Here is a 19,850-nt window from a genome sequence, read left to right as displayed (position 1 = left end):
TTGCAGATTATAAAAGGCAATTAAAATTAATTAGCCTTAAACCAAGATGTATTATGCTAAAAAGATTTTTTAAATGAATAAAAGGAATGTTTTAGAAGATGTGCTGGACAGCTTCATTTGTCACCTTGATACACCCAGAAGAGGGAACCCCAACTGTAGAATTTCTTTTATCAGACTGGCCTTGAGCTCCTGTCCTGGTTTCCCCTGTTGAAGGACTGTACTGAAAGTTGAAATAAACCCTTTCTTCCCCAAGTTAGTTTTGGTCATGGTGTTTGTCAACAGAAAGTAAACTAGGATAGAAGACTTTAAAATTTAGTATTTTATCAAACTAGGTTTGAAGCTTCCAAAATTCATACATAAATTGATTATGATACTAATAAAACTTTCAATAGGATGGAGAAGTGGGGTTTAGAACAGTCTATCTGAGAATACCAAACACAGCTAAGAGGAAATTAAAAGAAAATGAATGGGAAATGAGTCTAGGTTAAAAAGCCACAGTGACTGTCACTGTGTGATGCTGCCACAGGAACAGAGTAAGAGCGAAGATGCCATGTACGCGGGAATCTAGCAACCCTCTCAGCAACGACCTTGTCAATAAACAAATGGAGCTAGAACAAGTGGCATGCCTTCTGGAAAGAGGTCCGCTTGGTCCCCAACTCACTCCTTATATCTAATTTTCAGACACATAAGGGGCTGGCAAACTTTCTGTGAAGCACCAGTCAGTAAATACTTTAGGCTCTGGGGATCACAAGGTTTCTGTCACAAGCACCCATACCTTGCCATGGTAGTACCAGGGTGTGACTATGGTCCAATATAATGTCACTCCGACAGACATGGAAACTTGAATTTCAAACATATTTTAAAAAATTTAATATACACTCATGTGCACACACTGCATACAGAAATTTAATCTGTACATTATGAAATGTTATTGTCTGATATTCAAAACCTATTTAAAATGTATCTCATCACCTCACAAAATAGGTGGTTGCCAGATTTTGCTGGGACACAGAAGTTTGTTGATCTCCATGATACAACAAAGATTAAAAAATTAGAAAGGGAGGCTAGAGAAATGGCTCGGCAGTTAAGAGCACTGACTGCTCTTCTAGAGGACCTGGGTTTGATTTCCAGCATCCACATGGTGGCTAACAACCATCCATAACTCCAGTCCCAGGGGATCAGACACCCTCTTCTGGCCTCTGTGGGCTTTGCATGACATAGGTGTACTTACATATATGCAGGCAGTATACTCATACACATAAAATAAAAGTAACAAGTATTTTAAAAATATAATATAAAATATACTAATAAATAATAAATATATAAATAAAGTATAATCATAAATATTTTTTAAAAACTACAAAGGGGGTGAGGAGATAGCTTAGTAGGTAAAGGGCTTGCTGTACAAGCATGGGTACATGAGTTGGGATCTCCAGCACCACATAAAAAAGCCAGGCATGGCAGCACATACTTGTAACCCTAGTGTTTGAGTGAGGAGAAAGACAGGTGGATCCTGTGGCTTGGTAGTCATCCATTCTAACTGAAATATCAAGCTCCAGGTTCAGTGAGACCCTGTCTCAAAAGAAAAAAAAAAAAAAAAAAAAGGTAGAAAGCGATAGAGGAAGATATCAAAAGTCAACTTCTAGCCTCCATATTCAACATGCACAGGAAGTGCACCTGCACACGTGTGGCACAGAAACATGTACATACACATGCATCACACATGTAAAATATTAAAAAAATAAAAGTAGAAGAAGTTAAGCTTAAGTAGTAATATAACCTTAGAATAGGAAAGTCTTTCTGAATCATGATATCTTGAAAACACATAAGTCATTAAAAAATAAAACTGATGATCTAAAAATGTTTTTCAAGACAAAAACAAATGACCATTAAATTTTTTAAGAGGCAAGGAGTAAAGACAACTGGAAAACATGTGCAGCGGACACAAGGGTCAGCCCCAACCATACACTGCATGGCAGCCACCACATACAAGTGGCTGTTGAGCAAAACGTGAGTAGTCCAAACTGAGGTGTGCTGTAAGTGTAAGATGAATATCGGACTTCAAAGCCCTCATATGAAAGCAAAAGGTAAAACTCTTATTAGCAATGTTTTATCATCTATTACATGCTGAAGTAATTTGTAAATACAACAAATTGAATAAAATATTAAAATTAATTTCATCTGCTCCTTCTTACTGGCGTGGCTGCTAAAAACCTGAAATTATTCTGTTGGATAATGATGTCCCAATCAAAGTATGAGGAACCCTGGGCTCAATTAGAAAGGACTAACTTGGGGCTGCCATGATGGCTCAATGGTCAAGTGCTTGCCACTAAGCCTGGCACCCTGAGCTTTATCCACGGAACCCACAGTAGAAGGAGGGAACCAACTTCACAGGTTGTCCTTTGATCTCCACTGCACATGTGATTTTACACACACACACACACACACGCACGCACGCACGCACGCACACACACACGCATGCACGCACAGAGAAATAAAGTTTTTAAGAAAGGACTAACAAAAAAGAACAAGGTATACACAAATATGCAATTTACAGTTCTTTTCTGAAGAGGAATTGGTGAAGAGATTTAACTTCAACAGCCAAAATGAAGCAGCAAATGAATACAGGCTGTTGCCTACGTGGCTGCAACTATTAGGATTAACCTGGAGATATTCCATCTCCACAGAATAACCTGGTTTTTAAAGAAAGGGTTAATTATTAGTCTTTTTGGTGTGTTTCAACAGAGGGAGGGCTGGTTATATTTTCCCATTTTTCTATACATTTCCATATACTGTCTATTTTTGTGCTGTGTTTTTAAAAATAACATGTTGAACATCTTTTCTATTGTTTTATGTTTTCCTCTTTATTGTGATTGCTTAGTATTTCACTGACAGATATACTATAATTCATTTAATTCTTTGTTATTGCACACATTTAGGTCATTTGTAGTGTTTTGTTATACAAAACTGTACCTCACTTTACATTTTCAATATAAAAACACTTCTACACTTGAAATACCCATACCCCAGACAGTTTTAGAAACAGGGAAGAATAGAAAGGCCTGTTCTCTAACTTCAGTTTTTTGTACTGGAAATTCCTTTTATATTGACTTCACGTGAACTTTCATAATAAAGAAAAATATTTCCTGATTCACAACTGATACTGACATTTTTATTTCCAGAGAACTCATCAAGGACAGTCATCAACTTTAATATTTTGGTACTGGAAATTCCTTTGACTTCACGTGAACTTTCATAATAAAGAAAAATATTTCCTGATTCACAACTGATACTGACATTTTTATTTCCAGAGAACTCATCAAGGACAGTCATCAACTTTAATATTTTGGTATTTCTAAAATATTTAACCATTTATAAAATACAAGAGTAAGAATCACTCTTATGATCATTACATGAGAATAAAGGAGATCTTGATAATTAAGATTCAGAATAAAAGATGGCTCAGCACTTAGGACGACACAAGTTTGGTTCCCAGCACCCAGGTCTGGAGGCTCACAACTGCCTCTAACTCCAGCTCCAGGGGAGCCAATGTCCCTGTCTTCCGGGAGCACCTGCACCCATATGCACATACCCACACATATATACATGATTAAAAACGAAAATTTTAAAGATTAAAAACAACAAGCCTTTCTCTCAATTTCATCCTCCAGCCTGCGTAGTTCCATTTCCCGCCGGTCCTGCTGAAGCTTCAGAAGGTGCCTTCTAGAAGCATCCTGTAAGTTTATCTCCTTTATTTTCAGCTCTCTCTTCACAGCAGCCAGCCTTAAGAACAAAGGATGTCAAGAGGAACAAATAAAGCATTTTCCAACAGATTTAATTTTTTTTCACAATAGCTGCCTGCTACCTATTTTGATCCATTTTGTCAGTTTAACTGTTTACCATGTATAAACCAAGGATGCCCATTACAAGTCAGAATTCAAGAGGAGGACAAGTGGTCACATGTAACTGGCTAGCCTTTCATACTTAAACTTCTCACAGGTCCATCTGTCAGGTAATTCCCCAGTGCTGGGGATGGAATTCAGGAGCCTCTTGCATGCTAGGCAAGTGCTCTAAAACTGAGCCGCCTCAAAGCCCTGTCAGATCATCTCAGTACAAGCGATCTTCTTTATTTGTAGGAAGAATGCTGAGACACTATTTCAGTAGCTCACATGTGACGTCTACCTCTTTTACAATTTTAGTGGACGGTTAATGGCTCAGTTCTGTGCTTGCTTTTAACCAGTCCTGGGAGTCTGTTTTATAGTTTCACCCAAGGATAAGATGGTAAACACTGATAGAAGTCAGTTTCGCTGAAGACACATGGTGGTAATCCCAGTACTAAGGAGGTTCAGTCAAGAGAATTTTGAGTTCAAGGTTAGCCTGGGCCATATAGTGAGAACCTGTCTCAAAACAGGTGAGTTTCCCAATATTAGGCTTACTTTAACTGCTTAGCTCATAATTTAAATATTTTCCATATTGCCTGGCTTGGTAGTATACTTCCCAGCACTTGGGAGGCAGAACAGGTGGATGAATTTCTACAAATTTGAGTTTGAGGCCAGTTAGGTCTACATAGCGAGTCTCTGATCTCGCTAATAGTGAGACTTTGTCTCAAAAAACCAACAAACAAAATAATCTACATTAACATATTTTTGAATAAGCATTCAGTAATTCCCTCCCTTGTCTGCCAAAGTACTAAATGTAATAAGGAGATAATTGCTTTATATTTAAAACACTTTTTAAAAATTATACTCTATTACAAAGCATTTCTGCCTACTACAGAATGAATTTTTTTTTCCTTTTTCTTTCTTTCTGAGAAACGGTCTCATTCTGTAGCCCAGGTTGGTCTGGAACTCCACCATGAATCCAGGGCAGCCCTGAACTCATGGCAATCCTTCTGCCTCAGAGGGTGCTTGTATTACAGGCATGAATCATGCCTGGTTTAGAATGCGTATTTCTAAATAATTCAAAGTTCATTAGAGGTCACATCATTTCTGAAAAATCATGCTAAGTTATTATATCAGTACTGCTTTAGAATCAATTTTACTACACACTAGTTTTTGTTTTTTTTTTAATGTGTATGAGTGTATTGCCTGAATGTATATAAGTGCATCCATGTTAAACAGTGCCTGCAGAGGTCAGAAGAGGGCATTGGATCCCTTGGAATTGGAGTTACAGATAGTTGTTAGCCTCCATGTAGATGCTAGGATTTGAACCCAGCTCCCCTGCAAGAGCAGCCAGTACTCTTAACCATTGAGCCATCTCTCCAGCCCCTATACACCAGTTTTTTGAAAAGTGACAGAGTCTTTTTATTAACCTGAATGTTTCCTTAATGGAACCGTAAGCTGAGTAATTCTATGCATAGTGTTCTTAAATATGAAAAGGAGGGAAGCTAAGTTGCCCATCCTGTTCTGGGTGCTTTCAAGACAACGCAGAGTACCTCTGTTTCTGCTGCAGCATCTTCTCCTCTTGCAAGAGCATTTCTCTTCTCGTCTCCTCAGCTCTGCGAAGCAGCTCCTGTCTCTTGTACCAGGCCTCGTCCTCTGCTCGCTGCTCGACTTCAGCTTGCATGTTTTCAACTGTCTGCCTTAAGTAGAGAATATTTACTATCATGAAAATGCAAACAAGAAGGTGAAGTTTCATTGAAAACAATATAGATACAAATATAGAACTTGATTAAAGTATAGTACAGGGTTTTATTTCCACATGTAGGAGTTAAATATCTTTTAAAGACATCTCTAGCTTTCAAACTTTGATTTTATACAAATACATCAGAATTCAAATAGATTTTTCATTAAAAACTTTCTTATTTATAACATCTTTTTTGTTCAAGAATATGCTATGGTTACCTCTCTCTCAAGAAATCCAATTCATCATTCCTTCTTTCTCGTTCCTGTGTCTGATAGTCCACAATAAACTTTGGATATTGATTAAATACCGGATATTGCCCCTTTGTCAGTGCAACGAAAGCATCCAGTACGCTACTTGGGTGAATACTAGCAGGTGTGGTCTCCATGAGACGATACGCTTCTCTAATCACAACATTTATGTCCAGGTTATTCCGATGGTGAAAAAAATACTGCAAAAAAACTTGATGTTTAAATCAAGATTTACCTAGCAAACCAATTATGAGGCAAAATTCAAACATGAGTTCAAAATTCAAAGCTTTTGTTTTTGAGAAAGAAATTCATTACATAGCTCAAATTGATTTGGAATTCACTACATAGCCCAGGTTGGCCTCAGCCTTCCTACTTGCTGAGATTAAAAGCCTGCACCTACCTCATTGGCCTATTAAGTACTGGGATTATATGCTACTGTGTGTGTGTGTGTGTGTGTGTGTGTGTGTGTGTGTGTTACTGGGGACTGAGTCCACGGTCTTGTGCACACTAGGCAAGCACTATACTATGAGCTCTCTGAAGCTTTCTGTGTATATGTGTATGTGTGGCACTCATACCTGGTATAGTCATATCTTGTACGTGGAATATGCAAGCATGCATGCATGCATACGTGTGTGGAGCCAGAGAAGGGAGCTCAGTGTTTTCCTCAGTTGCTGTCTACCTTATTCCCTTGAGACTCTTCTTCTATTACTCTCCGCCCTATTCCCTTGAGCTGGGTCTCTTCTTGAACCTGGAACTTACTGGGCTCCCCGCCTAGGCTGGCTGGATACACCTGTCTCCACTCATCCCCACTAGCACTGGGATTACTGGCACATGTGTCCAAGGCCTGGTATTTTACATGGTACTGGGGATCCAAACTCTGGTTCTCCAGCCTCTCTTAACCCAAGTTTGAAAATATTCAATTTCATATTCTGAAAATGTATAAGATGTCACAATCATTCTGTGAAAATTTGAAATTAACCTTTTTTATATTGTAACACAACATGGAGGTTTCCATACAAGAGAAATAGTGTACTTCAACAGTGGAGCAACCATTTTTGCTTCGATTCTTTTTATTATTGAAACTACAAAATAAACAATTTTTTTTTTTGGTCTTTTTGAGACAGGGTCTCTGTGTAGCCCCACCTGACCTGGAACTCACTATGTAGACCAGACTGGCCTTGAACTCACAGAGATCTGCCTGCCTCTGCTGGGACTAAAGGCATGGCTAAAATAAACAAATTTTATATAAAAATAATTTTATTTACCTTGATTACTTAAAGGCATCTGAAATGGTTCCACATTATCTTGTTTTGGCAGACCAAATTTCTAGAATATATGTGTATCTTATAACTAAGTTATATAACTAAGGTTATATTATATCTTATATAATTTTTGTCAACTTGACACAAGCTAGAGACACCTGGGAAGAGAGAACCTCAGCTTAGGAATTTTTGCTAAAGGACTGGCCTCTGGCCAGGACTGTGAGGCATTTTCTTGATTGGTAATTGGTGCAGGAGGACCCAGCCCACTGTGGGCAGTGCCACAGGAGGGCATGGGCTGTATAAGGAGGGTAGCTGAGGAAGTTAGGGGAGCAAGCCAGTAAGCAGCGTTCCTCCACGGTCTCTGCTTCAGCTTTTGCCACCAGGTTCTTGCCTTGAGCTCCTGGCCTACTGTTCCTCAGTGATGGATTGTCACTTCACAGTGTACGATGCAATAAATCCTTTCCTTCCCAAGTTGTTTTTAGTTAGTGTTTTATCAGAGCAATAGAAAGCAAACCAAAACATACCCACAGAGTAAAAACAAAGCTTAACAGGAATCACAAAAGAAATCATATACCCCCAGTCTCCAACTAATCATCCTGTCCATCTCAAGAGTTGCTGTTAAAGCTACCTCTAATGCTTTAGTTTTCTTTCAGTCACTTTGCTGCCAAGTCTCAAAACTTCTACCAGGCTGGGCCTGGTGGCACACACCTATAATCCCACCAGTTGAGAGGCTAAGATAGGAGGATTGCCATGAGTTTAAGACCAGACATCTGGTCTCAAAAATTCAAAACCAGTCAAGCAAGTAAAACTCTTCACCACCATTCTGCACACACACTAAACTTCTAGACTACTGCAGACCAGATGGGCCACTAATAAGATCACACACAGAATAAACAACTACCAAGTGTTCAACATTCTTTTTTTGTTGTTGTTGAGACAGACTCTGCCTGTAGCCCAGCTGGCCTCACTATGAAGACCAGGCTGGTCTGGATCTCACAGAGATCCTCCTGTGTCTGCCTTGAGTGTTGGGATTAGATGTGTGTACTACCATGCCTGGCTTTTGTTTAACATTCTTTACAAAGGCAAGAAAGCGGAGGCCCCCAACATGATGATTCTTTTCTGACACTGTTAGACTGACAGCCTGTTTGTCTATAAACTACAGAAGGTCAGGGATGTAGTCCAACTTGCTATCTATATTTCTACCACATAGCATCATTGCCTAACCTATAGTAGGTATTCAATCAACAAATGTTTTTAATTAAAAAAACAAAAATTTAGCCTAGCATGGTGGCACCTTTAATCTCCACACTCAGGAGGCAGAGGCACGTGGATCTCTGTAAGACTGAGGTCAACCTGATCTACGTAATGAGTTTCAGGCCAGCTGGGGCTACAGAGAGACCCTGTCTCAACAAAACAAAACAAAACAAAATAAAACAAAACAAAGGCACTATAATGTGAGAACTTCCAGGTGCTTCTTTTGGGGGGGGGTTCTGGGTATGGAACCCAGGGCCTCATACATGCAAGGTAAGCACTCTACCACTGACTATACTCCCAGCCAGAGAACATTCTCTTATGAAGGGGCATTTACCTCAAAATCATCCTTAAGAGTACAGTTGAGCAGAGGTGCTCTACAGCATGTATTATAGGCTACCACAGTCATCAGGAGGAAAGAAGGGTGGTTGGAGAAGACATTATCAAACAATCTGAGCCACTCCTCTCTCGTCAGTACTTCGGAGAACACAGTTTCAAGAAGAGGCCATGCATAAAGCTAAAACAAACAGGGAACGACTTACTGGTTTTCTAAGTAAAAGTAAAAACAGTCATCGAGAATATTCTCTTTTAAGCTATGCAATAACTATATCAAGCACATAATTATGAAAAGAACTACTTTAATTTGGACAGCCCCCTGACACCGCCCTCACCCAGAGATCAAACCAGGGTCTCATGCCCACTAGACAAGTGTTCCACCATGGAACTATATCCTCAGCTCCTATATAGACTCTTTATAGACTTTCAGGAAGATGATTTAGTAAGAAAAAAAAAACAACAGAATAGTGTGTTGGCAAGATGGCTCAGTGGGTGAAGGCGCTTGCTACCAAGTATGATGACCTGAATTTGATCCCTGCACATGTGCATGCCCACAAACATGTATTCTCTCTCTTTCTCTCTCTCTAAATGAATTTAGTTCCCCCCAAAATTTAAATTTACAAATGTGAGAAATACTGTTTCATCCATAATACCAGAATCATGTTACCTCTCAAAGAAAAACATCTTTCTAAAACCTTCAATTTCTTACCTGAGAAGTTACATCACGATCTATAAAGTGCTGCAGTAGCTCCTTGTCATGAAATGCCAAAACATTTTCTATCATGCTAAGAATATTGATGGGTGGGTTAGGAAAGTACTCAAACCAATGTTGACACCAATTGACTACACAGGAAAAACAGAAAGCAGAAAATTTATCTTTAACTACTTTTCTGTGTTATCAAAAGATTCTCTTTTTTTCTTGAGACAATCTCACATATAGCCCAGAGTAGTCTCAACTTCTGACTCTCCTACCTTAGCTTACCTACTGCTTCCAATTATAGGCAACTACATTGGTTTTTTTGTTTTGCTTTGTTTTTTTTTTTTAGTCTTTAGTAATGGGAATTAGACATAGGGGTTTGAACATGCTAGGCAATGCCAACACTGAGCTACATCCTCAGCCTAATTAACTGATTGATTAAAATAATTAATTAATTTGTAGGTTCTAAGGTAGGCCTTGAACTTGTGATCCTCCTGCCTCAGCCATCTTTTTGGTTCTCAATATGCTGAGGAATAAAAACAAGATAATGCCACTCTTTAATTTCTAGAACATGAGGCTTAAAAACTCCATTGTGCTAATATTATAGAAAATGTGCCAATTTCTTCAGAGCAATCATTAAAAATGCATCAACACACACACACACACACACACACACACTCACACACACATTTCCGAAGCATTCCTGATCCAATTTATTGGACCGTCTGGCTCCTGCTGACTCCTGTATTTTCAAGATCCTGATTAACAAAAGATTTAGAAAAGTTTCTTATGTGTGACAATCTTGATTGTCAACCTGACAGACTGAGAATCATCTAGGAGACAAACTTCTGGGCAGACCTCTGAGGACATTTCAGAGGTTTAGATGGGGTGAGAAGAGCCACCATGAAGAGGGGTGGCACCATCCCACAGTCTGGGATCCTAGGGTGAATAAAAGGGAAAGTGAGCTGAGCACCAGCCTTCATCTCTCTCTGCTTCCTGACTGTGGAAATGTGACCAGCTGCCTCCAGTTCCTGCTGCCATGACCTCCCCATGATGGGCTGCACCCTCAAACTGAAGCGCAAATAGATACTTCCTTCCTTAAGTTGCCTTTGCCAGGTATTTTGTCATGGCTGCAAAAAAAGCTGTGTATTTCTTGATGCTAAGACCTCTCTTTTTTAAATCAAGTTGTTTTTTTTTAATTTTATTATTTTTATGTGTATGAGTGTATTGTCTGCATGTATGTAAGTACACCTGTGCGGTGCAATGCCGCGGAGGTCAGAAGAGGGCTTTGGATTCCCTTGGACCTGGAGTTAAGGATGGTTCGTAGCTGCCATGTGGGCACTGGGAATTGAACCCAGGTCCTCTGCAAGAGCAGTCAGTGCTCTTAACCACTGAGCCATCTCTCTAGCCCCATAAGACCTCTTTTATTTCAAACTAGCAAAGGAAGCTTTCATTAGTAGAGTATTATATAATTTATAAGGGCTTCCCAATTCTGGAATTCCATTATTTCATGTATTACTGTACATTTAAATTTGTGCTAATAATTAGGCCATAAGTAAAATTTTACAATGATTTCAACTTCTTTCAATGCTGTTGAAATAATGACTCACTTTCCAGTCTAGCTGGGGATGGTGGGTAGAAACACGAAGACAGGGAGCAGAATGGGGTCTGCCTGCCTGCGTCAAACATTGTTCTGCCCTGACCTTGGAATTTATATTCTTTGTGCCTCGGTCTCATGTGTGCAAAGGCAACAATACCACCTCCTTCACATGGTGTTATGAAGTTCAAATGAGGGAACAGAAGTAAAACACTGAAACAATACCTGGTAAAAATGCTCAGTTACTCCGAGGAGATGAGGATAGCAGCCAATGCTTGTGCACTGAACAAAGGGACGGGCGCAAAGGCCTTTCCATGCTGACACAATTCTATGACAAGTCACTGACTTCCACTAAGAGAATAATCTTCTTCTTTTTTTTTGTCTTTTTGAGACAGGGTCTCCTTGTAGCCCCAGCTGTCCTGGAACTCACTATGTAGACCAAGCTGGCCTCAAACTCACAGAGATTGGCCTGCGTCTGCCTCCTGAGTGTTGGGATTAAAGGCGTGTGCCACCACGCCCGGCCAATCTTCTTTCTTATCAACCAAATCCAGTCCATAACATTGTCTAGAACTTGTCCCTTCTAAAATTTAACTATCCAAATTTTCTTGTAAATAAGAAGGTTTAAATTGTAAGTGCCTGAAATGTCTACTTTTTGCTCTAAACTTGACGGTTTCACACCTTCTTCACTTAAAGGTAGAGAAATCTAGATTTCTTAAACATTGCAAAGGTGAGACACATCAGAAAACACATAAGAACCCATTCTTAGTTTCATCTGTGATATTGGATCACGTACTTATGAGAGTAGCAACAACCTCAAAACAGATGAGTTGGTTGTTCTGGAATAATTTCACAAACGGAAATGCCAGGAGTGGAAGATATGGTGTGTCACTTAAGACTGAAGACCAGTGAGCTAATGCGGAGAGGGTCCTGGAAATAAACAAGGAAATAAAGACCAGAACGTGGCAGCATTATCAAAATATATTTGAGTAAATCATTCATTCACATGATTAAAAAAAATCAATACAGAAGGGTGTATTTGGTGGACACTGTTCCTCTTATTCCCATCATCTCAGAAGCAATTACTACTGAATGTATAAATCCCCTTTTCTTTTCTTTTTTTTCTTTTCTTTTCCTTTTCTTTTGAGACAGGGTCTCCCTGTAGCCCCAGCTGTCCTGGAACTCACTATGTAGACCATGTATATGTAGACTATGTATTTTGTTTTTTGAACAACCCAACATACCACATAAGGATAATCAAAGTTGACCAAACACTATTCTATAGAGAGGGTCTGAGAACATTGTAATTATGAGTTACATGTCTACATGAGCTGCTGCAGTACGCTGAACATACCTCTGTAACACTCTCAGGAGTTTCCTACTTTTGATGGGGTATTTCTTCTGAAGGCTGAGATGCGCCACATGAGTCCCCTTATCCACTAGGCTGCTAAATGCAGTATGATTTTCAGGTAGTTGTAGCAAAGAGCGCCAAATAAACATTCTGAAATTGAAATAAAATTTTACATAGAAACCTTTTTTTAAAAAATGCAAAACTGACTTCGTATGAAAGAATTTGTTTTACCTGTATTTTGTTGGATATTCCCCATAACTTTTTAATAAGATTTGTAAACGTTTTTTGTTTAATCCCTCTGACAATTCATTCTATAAAAAGAGTAAATCAGTAAGTGACAATTATGCAACTGAAAATAGTAATGTAGTCAACAGCATCTCAACTTTAGAATACAACACAGATGACTAGCAGGGTGGCACATGCCTGTAATCCCAGCACTTAGGAGAATGGGGCTGGAGGATCATGGGTTTGAAGCCAGCGTGGGCTGTACCGTGAGACCCTGCGTCAGACAATAACAGAGCAGAGCACAACACAACACACAGGAAGAAATATCATTTATGTCTCACGAAATTCATTCCATAGTGCCCTCCTTAGTTTAGAGTTTGGCAAACTTTTTTGGGGGAAATGGTTGTCAGTAAACAGTTCATCTTCAGTGAGGGGCAGAATGAAAGACACGATGTAGATATTTACAAATCCATTTAAAGAGTAACCATTTCAAATGTGAAGACTGTTTTTGGCTTGCTTAGCTGGACTGGAAGTACTGGCCACCATCTGTCAGCCCCTGCATCAAGGGCAATGTATGCTGATGCTCTTCCCCCACATTTTCCTAATTCTGGAAGCTAGTCCAGTTTAGGGCAATGTGGCCCCTGAAAGTGACTGTTCTCATCAAGATGCCCGTTACACCAGAAGCCTCTTTGTAAACACAAGACAGAATACTCTTGGGAGTCTGCCCTGAATTTGACCCATTCTGGTCTTGACCATGAACTAATGAAGTTCCCACTTAGCTTCCGATTGAAGCTAAGCATACACACTTCACCCACAGAAGTGTTCTACTTTAACATATTCCTTCCCTACAGCAGCCCCATTCCTTAACTTTCTGTAGAATACTGAGATTCAATCCATGCTAGATAGCTTCTAGAAACCATGACTGTGATGCGCCTTTTACTATAAGCTCTGGGAAAAGCTGAGGCCAGCTCCCATTCACCTTTCCATCAGAAACTCACTGAACAAGAGCAACACTGGCCCCATCTTTACACAGCTTAAGTCTGTGCTTGCTATTTTTTTTTAAATATTTCATTTATTATTTTTTATGTGTATGAGTGTGTTGCCTGCGTTTATGTGAGTGCACCCGTGTCATGCAAGGCTGCTGTCAGAAAAGGGCTTCAGATTCCCCTGGATCTGGAGTCAAGGACGGTTCTCAGCCGCCATGTGGGTGCTGGGAATCAAACCCAGGTCCTCTGCCAAGAGCAGTCAGTGCTCTTAACCGCTAAGCCATTTCTTCAGGCCACTATTCATTTTTTTTTTTAAAGTAAACAATACTTTGTTAGGGTTACATGAAGAGGTTATAGAACTGTTAAGATTAAGGATGAGGGATGATAGGAATTTTATCTCTGGGGTGGAGAGAAAAATGTGATTGGGGTTAAGCACTCAGGGGGCTTCCAAGGATACTGGTAATGCTTTATTCCTCAACGTGGAAGTGTAGATGCACATAAGGCAGCTGGCAAAACAAGTCTGGGCCCGTCACCCTTAGAAGACTTACTTGTAAGGCTGGCCCACGGCTGGATTGCAGGAGGGTTCCTGTCACTCTCAGAACCAGTAAGAGTGGCTCAGCATGTATGAACAACTGCATTCCCTTTGGAAACATGTTGCACAGGTGCTTGCATAACCAGCTTCCAGGAGAGTCCCTGGGCATGAGTCTCGGAGAGCTGCCTTGGTAGACAACCCTTCACACTGCTGTCACAGTTCGCCACTGGGGGAGTCAAGCAGGAGAGGCTCCTGGAAGCTTGTGCTTGGTTTTCTCTGGGCCACCCCATGTGCCTTTCCCTATGCAGATTCTGCTTCGTGTTTCACTATGCTATATCATAGCTATGTGATTATATGCTAAATCCTTACAAAACACCAAATATGAAAACCCACCCCACATAGAGCACACAATGACCTCCTTTCATTAAGCTGTAATCTGCTTTATACATTCTTTTGTACAGGCAGGTTTGATTATATAAGTGCTTAAAGGAAAATTACTAAAATCAATGTGAAAAGTAGCTGGGCATGGTGACACACGCCTGTAGTCCCAGCACTTGGGAGGCAGGGACAGGTGGATCTCTGTGAGTTCAAGGCCAGCCTGGTCTACAAAGTGAGTTCTAGGCCAGCTGGGGCTACAGGGAGACCCTGTCTCAAAAAGAAAAAAAAAAGAATCACTGATGATAAAATTACATGCTGAGTTTTCATGCTTTCTTACTGCATATATTTTATGCTTATAGCACCCTTGTTTTGTATTTGGTAGGTGTGTGTGCCCACAAGCCATTGCACTTACAGAAGTTGGAGGATAGAGGACAGAGTGTCGGACCTGGTTCTCTCCTTACACCACGTAGTTTCTAGGGATCTAACTCAGCTCTTTCCAGCTTGGTAGCAAATGTCTTTACTCACTGAACCATCTCCCTGACCCTCCGTTTTTGTTGTTTTCGAAAATGTCTTACTACATGGCCCTCAAACTCATGATCCTCCTGCCTCTGCCTTATGAATGCTGAGATTGCAGGTGTGAGCCACACCAGGCTATTATAGCATACCTTAACTAGACTAGCTACACCCAGTATCATCAGTTATGTGCCAGTCTCCAGCACACTGGACAGTAGAATTTTCTGCATTTTTTATAGCACACAAACCATAAACAAGTTGTACATTTATGCTAAGAGCTTAAAATTACATTTTAACTTCATGTATAACTTTCTGCTCTTCATGTTCTTTTAAGTCCAGGAGAGGGAAGATCGATAGTGGCCTAGAAATCATGACATGTCTATAGCAGGGTCATGACAAACAGAAGCTTAACTATAATATATTCTTACCTCTTTATTTTCTAAGTTACCAGTCAGGTCTTGTTTAAGTATTCTAGTTTGAATTTTGCTCTCTCTAGATTTTGCTGGCCGCTGTATTCTTCCTGACATCATTTTCATCTTAAGATCATTGGAATTCAGTGTATTCTTAGGCAAATCTTCAATCACTTTAACCAAAGGAGGAGGTGGCTAAAAGGGAAAAAAAAAAAGCTCTATATATCTATGTATCTATACATATCTGGCCCAGTGGATATGCTTGGGAGGGGGTCTATTAGTATACCATGCCCCAAATTTGCTTTAATAACCTGCTTTAATATGTACAATTATTCTTTATGCAAAAAGTCCGAGTAAAAATGTTTAAGAATGCTTTAGAATGTCGTGGATTAATAAAAATCAAAGCAAATTTCTGTCAAACTCCTTTGAAGAATAAACAAACAGTAATGGGAGCAAAGTGAGCAGAATTTACTCCCGAGCTTCAAATCACAGACTGCAGACCATGATGCACTTGTCCAAGGTCAGCATGGTGACGATGGCACAGAAGGCACAGCCGATGGATGCCCAGGAGAATGAACTGAGAGATGCCTCCCATCAGGCACGGCCTTGAGCACAAGTCCTCAGAGAGAAAGTGGTGTCCTTGACTCTGTGCTGTTTAAAGGCTGTGATCAGCACAGTGATAGTTATCTGTTCCTTACTGCACCAACCTCTTATGAGGTAGCTCAGGTACACAATTCAGAACTCAAGAACTCACTTTTAGGAGACCTGTCAAGTGGAGATATCTAACCTCAGTTTACCGAAGGTAAAATGACTCACTAGAAACCAAAAGATCTTCCTTATTCAAAGAAAGTGAGTAGACAGGTCACAAGGCTTTCTGAGTTCTAAGAACAAAGCCAGTGACCACTTCCATGAGTCAATTTTTCATCGATAGGATGGAATCAAAGTGGTTAGACTAAATTACAATTTTTAATAGCACTGAATTGTTTGTTCTCTAGCTTAAATCCATTCTTCTACATTTTTGCTAAAACCTGTATTCTAAGGCATTTTCTTTTGCTCGGGCCCCATCATTGGCCCGAAGCACACTTCCCCCTAAAGTTAGAGCTGGAGATGGAAATGTGACTTAATTTGACCTGCCTTTGTAGTGTTACAAGTCAACATGGAAGAATTCACTGTCTTCATTAGCATAGTATCAGACATTCTCTAAGACAAGAAAACACAGTAAAACCTGGAAGGGGACAGAAGTGAGTTGGGACTTATAGAGGATATGCCACTAGATAGCTATGCAGTCAGAAGAGCCATAGGACACTAGATAATGTACCCTAAAACTCAAAGATGGTCAACATCTGAGCTAGCTTTCCTTTCAGTGTCATCTCCATTTTCTCAACAGCTGACAGCACAAAGGAACTCAGTGACTCACTCCACCAGTTTTCCAAGATGTCTCCCTGCCTCTTTTAAGGTTTAGCTTGTATAAAATTGAATGACAAGGCTGAAGAGTCACAGCAAGAGCACTTAATGACTTTAAAATGATGTATGTTAAATGTAACAACATATAAAAGTATAGCTAGGCGTGGTGGCGCACACCTTTAATCCCAGCACTTGGGAGGCAGAGGCAGGCGGATCTCTGTGGGTTCAAGGCCAGCCTGGTCTACATAATGAGTTCCAGGCCAGCTGGGGCTACAGGGAAACCCTGCCTCAAAAAGACCAAAACAAAAACAAAAACAACCCCCCCAAAACAATATATAAAAGTAGACATCTATAGCATATAATGACATATTTTATAAATAGATATTATATACAACAGTAGAGTATAATCCTATATGAGAGAAAACACATGCACATAAACATATGCATAAAATCAAATACATTAGCTTATGCTTGCCATTTGAAGTAATTCTATAGAATTACTTCAATTACTTAATTGGTGGACATGGAGTCACTGATTCTAGGAAAAACAGAATTGAGTTCTGCGGGGCCTCATTCACAACATTTCATCAACTAACTGAGCAATATCTGACCTTACTTGAATATGTGCTTCTCCTTAAAGAAAACTTACTTATAATGTGCATTACTGACTTCCAAGTTAATAGCACTGTAACTCATGCTTAACTCATGCCTAAATGAGTTTAACACATTTTTTTCTCTATAAGGCACAGCACAGTCATCTGGTGCTTAGGAGTACAAGTAGTACTCAGACGTACACACAGTACTTCAGCACCATTCTTGGGGATCAGTATAAACAACAAAATCACAACAAAAGCCCCAAAATGTAAAATGCAAAATGCATGTCTCCAAAAAGACCATGAAAAGATACATGGATTGCAGTACGAGAACTAAAACAAGGAAGCAAAGTGCTGCCTTGCTCAACTTTAGCTGGGACCAAGCACATAAATGAATCTGGAATAAACATGGTAAGGAAGCCACTAAATAGCATTATTTAAGAAAAGATGGGGAGAGACCGGAGAGATGGCGTAGCAGGTAGAGGCAACTGCATGCGGGCTTAATGACTTAACTTCTATTCCCAGATCCCACATGATGGCAGGAGAGGACTGACTCTGGAAAGTTGTCCTCTGACCTTAACACATGTACACACACACACACACACACACACACACACACACAAACAAGAAAATGAATAAATGATGACAGAAGATGGACTGGTGGGCACAGGGGGTAGGTACTGAAGACTGAGTTTCAGTTATTTGCTTCTAACCTATGAGATGGGAACAAAAAACAAGATAGAAATGAAGAAACAGGGATCAAAGACTTCTCTTGAGAAAGAGATAGTGAATGACACTGAATGAGCCAGGGCACCAAGCTCTGATGTGCTTTAGGAAGGCAGCAACTTAAGACAGGAATAGAGGGGAGAAATCACAGCCAAAAATGCAACTCTTACAGAGCAAAAGAATATATCCAGAAAAACAGGCAAGTTCCAAGGAAGTTAGAAAACAGCAGAGAATAAAGATTTTATTCATGGTGATACAATACTGAAATGCTCTTAAAAAGTGATGCTGTTTGCTTGATAACAAACCTTATTTATTTCCTGCATTAAAGCCTGAACTGAATATATGTTCAGACTTCCATTTTCCATAACAGATGCAATGTACCGACCATGTGGGCTGATTACTGATGAGCTGATTCCTTCATCAAGACTCCCAATTTCAAAGAGAAGTTTACAAGTCTGTATATTGACAAATCTCATAATACCATCTTGACTTAGCACTCCAAGAACCTAAGAATAGAGAGAAACAATGACTCCTTAATATTGAAAGTCTGATGTCTGAAAGCCAAAATATATACATACAGGTAGACTATGTATATGTATACTTATAAACTTGCAATGTAAGCATGTTATAAAGTAATTATTACATTGTTTAACGTTTTATATAATTTTTTAAGGCTGCAGTTCATTTCCCAGAGAGCCATTACACATTTTTTTATCTTTTTAAAAAAATTTTTTTAAATTTAGTAACCACATGATTAGAAGAAGCATTTCATTATACCGCTAACACATTCAGTAACACATTCCAGAGCAAGGATACATCTCTTTCAAAACTGGCTGTAAAGTTTTGTGTTCACAGTTGAATTAATAGTTAAACAATATTGAACTCAGTATAAACCCTGTAAGACATAAAATTGAATGACTTTTTACCCTTTAAAGAAGATCTCCATTTCAAGATGTGCTGTTTCCTACATTTTTAATGCTACTAACACTTATATGTTTGCACATGTGTCTTTAATGTCTATATATCTGATGATTACTAGTCACAGTCAGTTACACTTGCATCCTTAGTACCTGAGTATGGATATAAAGTCATCAGGTAGATTTCACTGGTAATGTTTACCACCTCTACTATTTAACATGACATAAATCTTTAAAAAATTTTTAAATAACTACATGATTAGAAGCATTTCATTATAGCTTTAACATATTCAGTAACACACTCCAGAGCAAGAGTACATCTCCTTCACAAGTGGTTGTTAAGTTTCTAGATTCACAGCTGAATTAATAGTTATACAATATTGAACTCAGAATAAGCCCTGTAAGACATAAAATTGAATGAGTTTTTAACCTTTAAAAAAGATCTCCATTTCATTTTAGAATATATTGTTCCTTGCAGAAAGACTCATTGTGCTACTAAAATTGAGATGTTGGCGCTTGCATCTCTAATCTGTATGTATCAGATTATTACTAGTCATAATTGGTTGCACTTGGATCCTAGGCGCCTCTGTATGTCTATAAAGCCATCGGGTAGATTTCAACGGTAATGTTTATCACCTCTACTAATTAACATGATGTAAATTTCCATGTTTCCTCCTCGAATAGAACACATTTTTAAAAATTTGTTGATTTTGTGTGTGTATCACACAGAACATCCCAAAACATCTTATTCAACTATACACCCACTTCCCTGATGGCACCCTCCCATAGCCTCCCTCCCCCG

General features: G+C 39.4%; 1 protein-coding gene across 5 annotated transcripts in view; it reads right to left on the bottom strand.

Moving 5' to 3' along the window:
* Tbc1d31 (TBC1 domain family member 31) overlaps positions 1–19,850 on the bottom strand; it is a 75,461-nt gene that overhangs the window by 19,641 nt on the left and 35,970 nt on the right. For 4 of the 5 annotated variants that reach the window (XM_008837997.3, XM_008837991.3, XM_008837995.3 and 1 more), the window contains exons 7-16: positions 18,437–18,637; positions 15,427–15,603; positions 12,596–12,675; positions 12,368–12,514; positions 11,810–11,943; positions 9,432–9,565; positions 8,724–8,903; positions 5,844–6,073; positions 5,435–5,581; positions 3,648–3,783 (exon numbers count right to left, since the gene is read on the bottom strand). In XM_008837997.3, coding sequence (XP_008836219.1) covers positions 3,648–3,783; positions 5,435–5,581; positions 5,844–6,073; positions 8,724–8,903; positions 9,432–9,565; positions 11,810–11,943; positions 12,368–12,514; positions 12,596–12,675; positions 15,427–15,603; positions 18,437–18,637 — 1,566 coding nt within the window. The remainder of the gene's footprint in view (positions 1–3,647; positions 3,784–5,434; positions 5,582–5,843; positions 6,074–8,723; positions 8,904–9,431; positions 9,566–11,809; positions 11,944–12,367; positions 12,515–12,595; positions 12,676–15,426; positions 15,604–18,436; positions 18,638–19,850) is intronic. The other variant, XM_008837996.3, reaches the window with a different exon arrangement.

The sequence above is a fragment of the Nannospalax galili genome, unplaced genomic scaffold (assembly GCF_000622305.1).
Source record: "Nannospalax galili isolate Female #2095 unplaced genomic scaffold, S.galili_v1.0 scaffold17, whole genome shotgun sequence".
NCBI classification, from domain to species: Eukaryota; Metazoa; Chordata; class Mammalia; order Rodentia; family Spalacidae; genus Nannospalax; species Nannospalax galili.
This window is presented reverse-complemented; position numbering and strand designations above follow the sequence as displayed.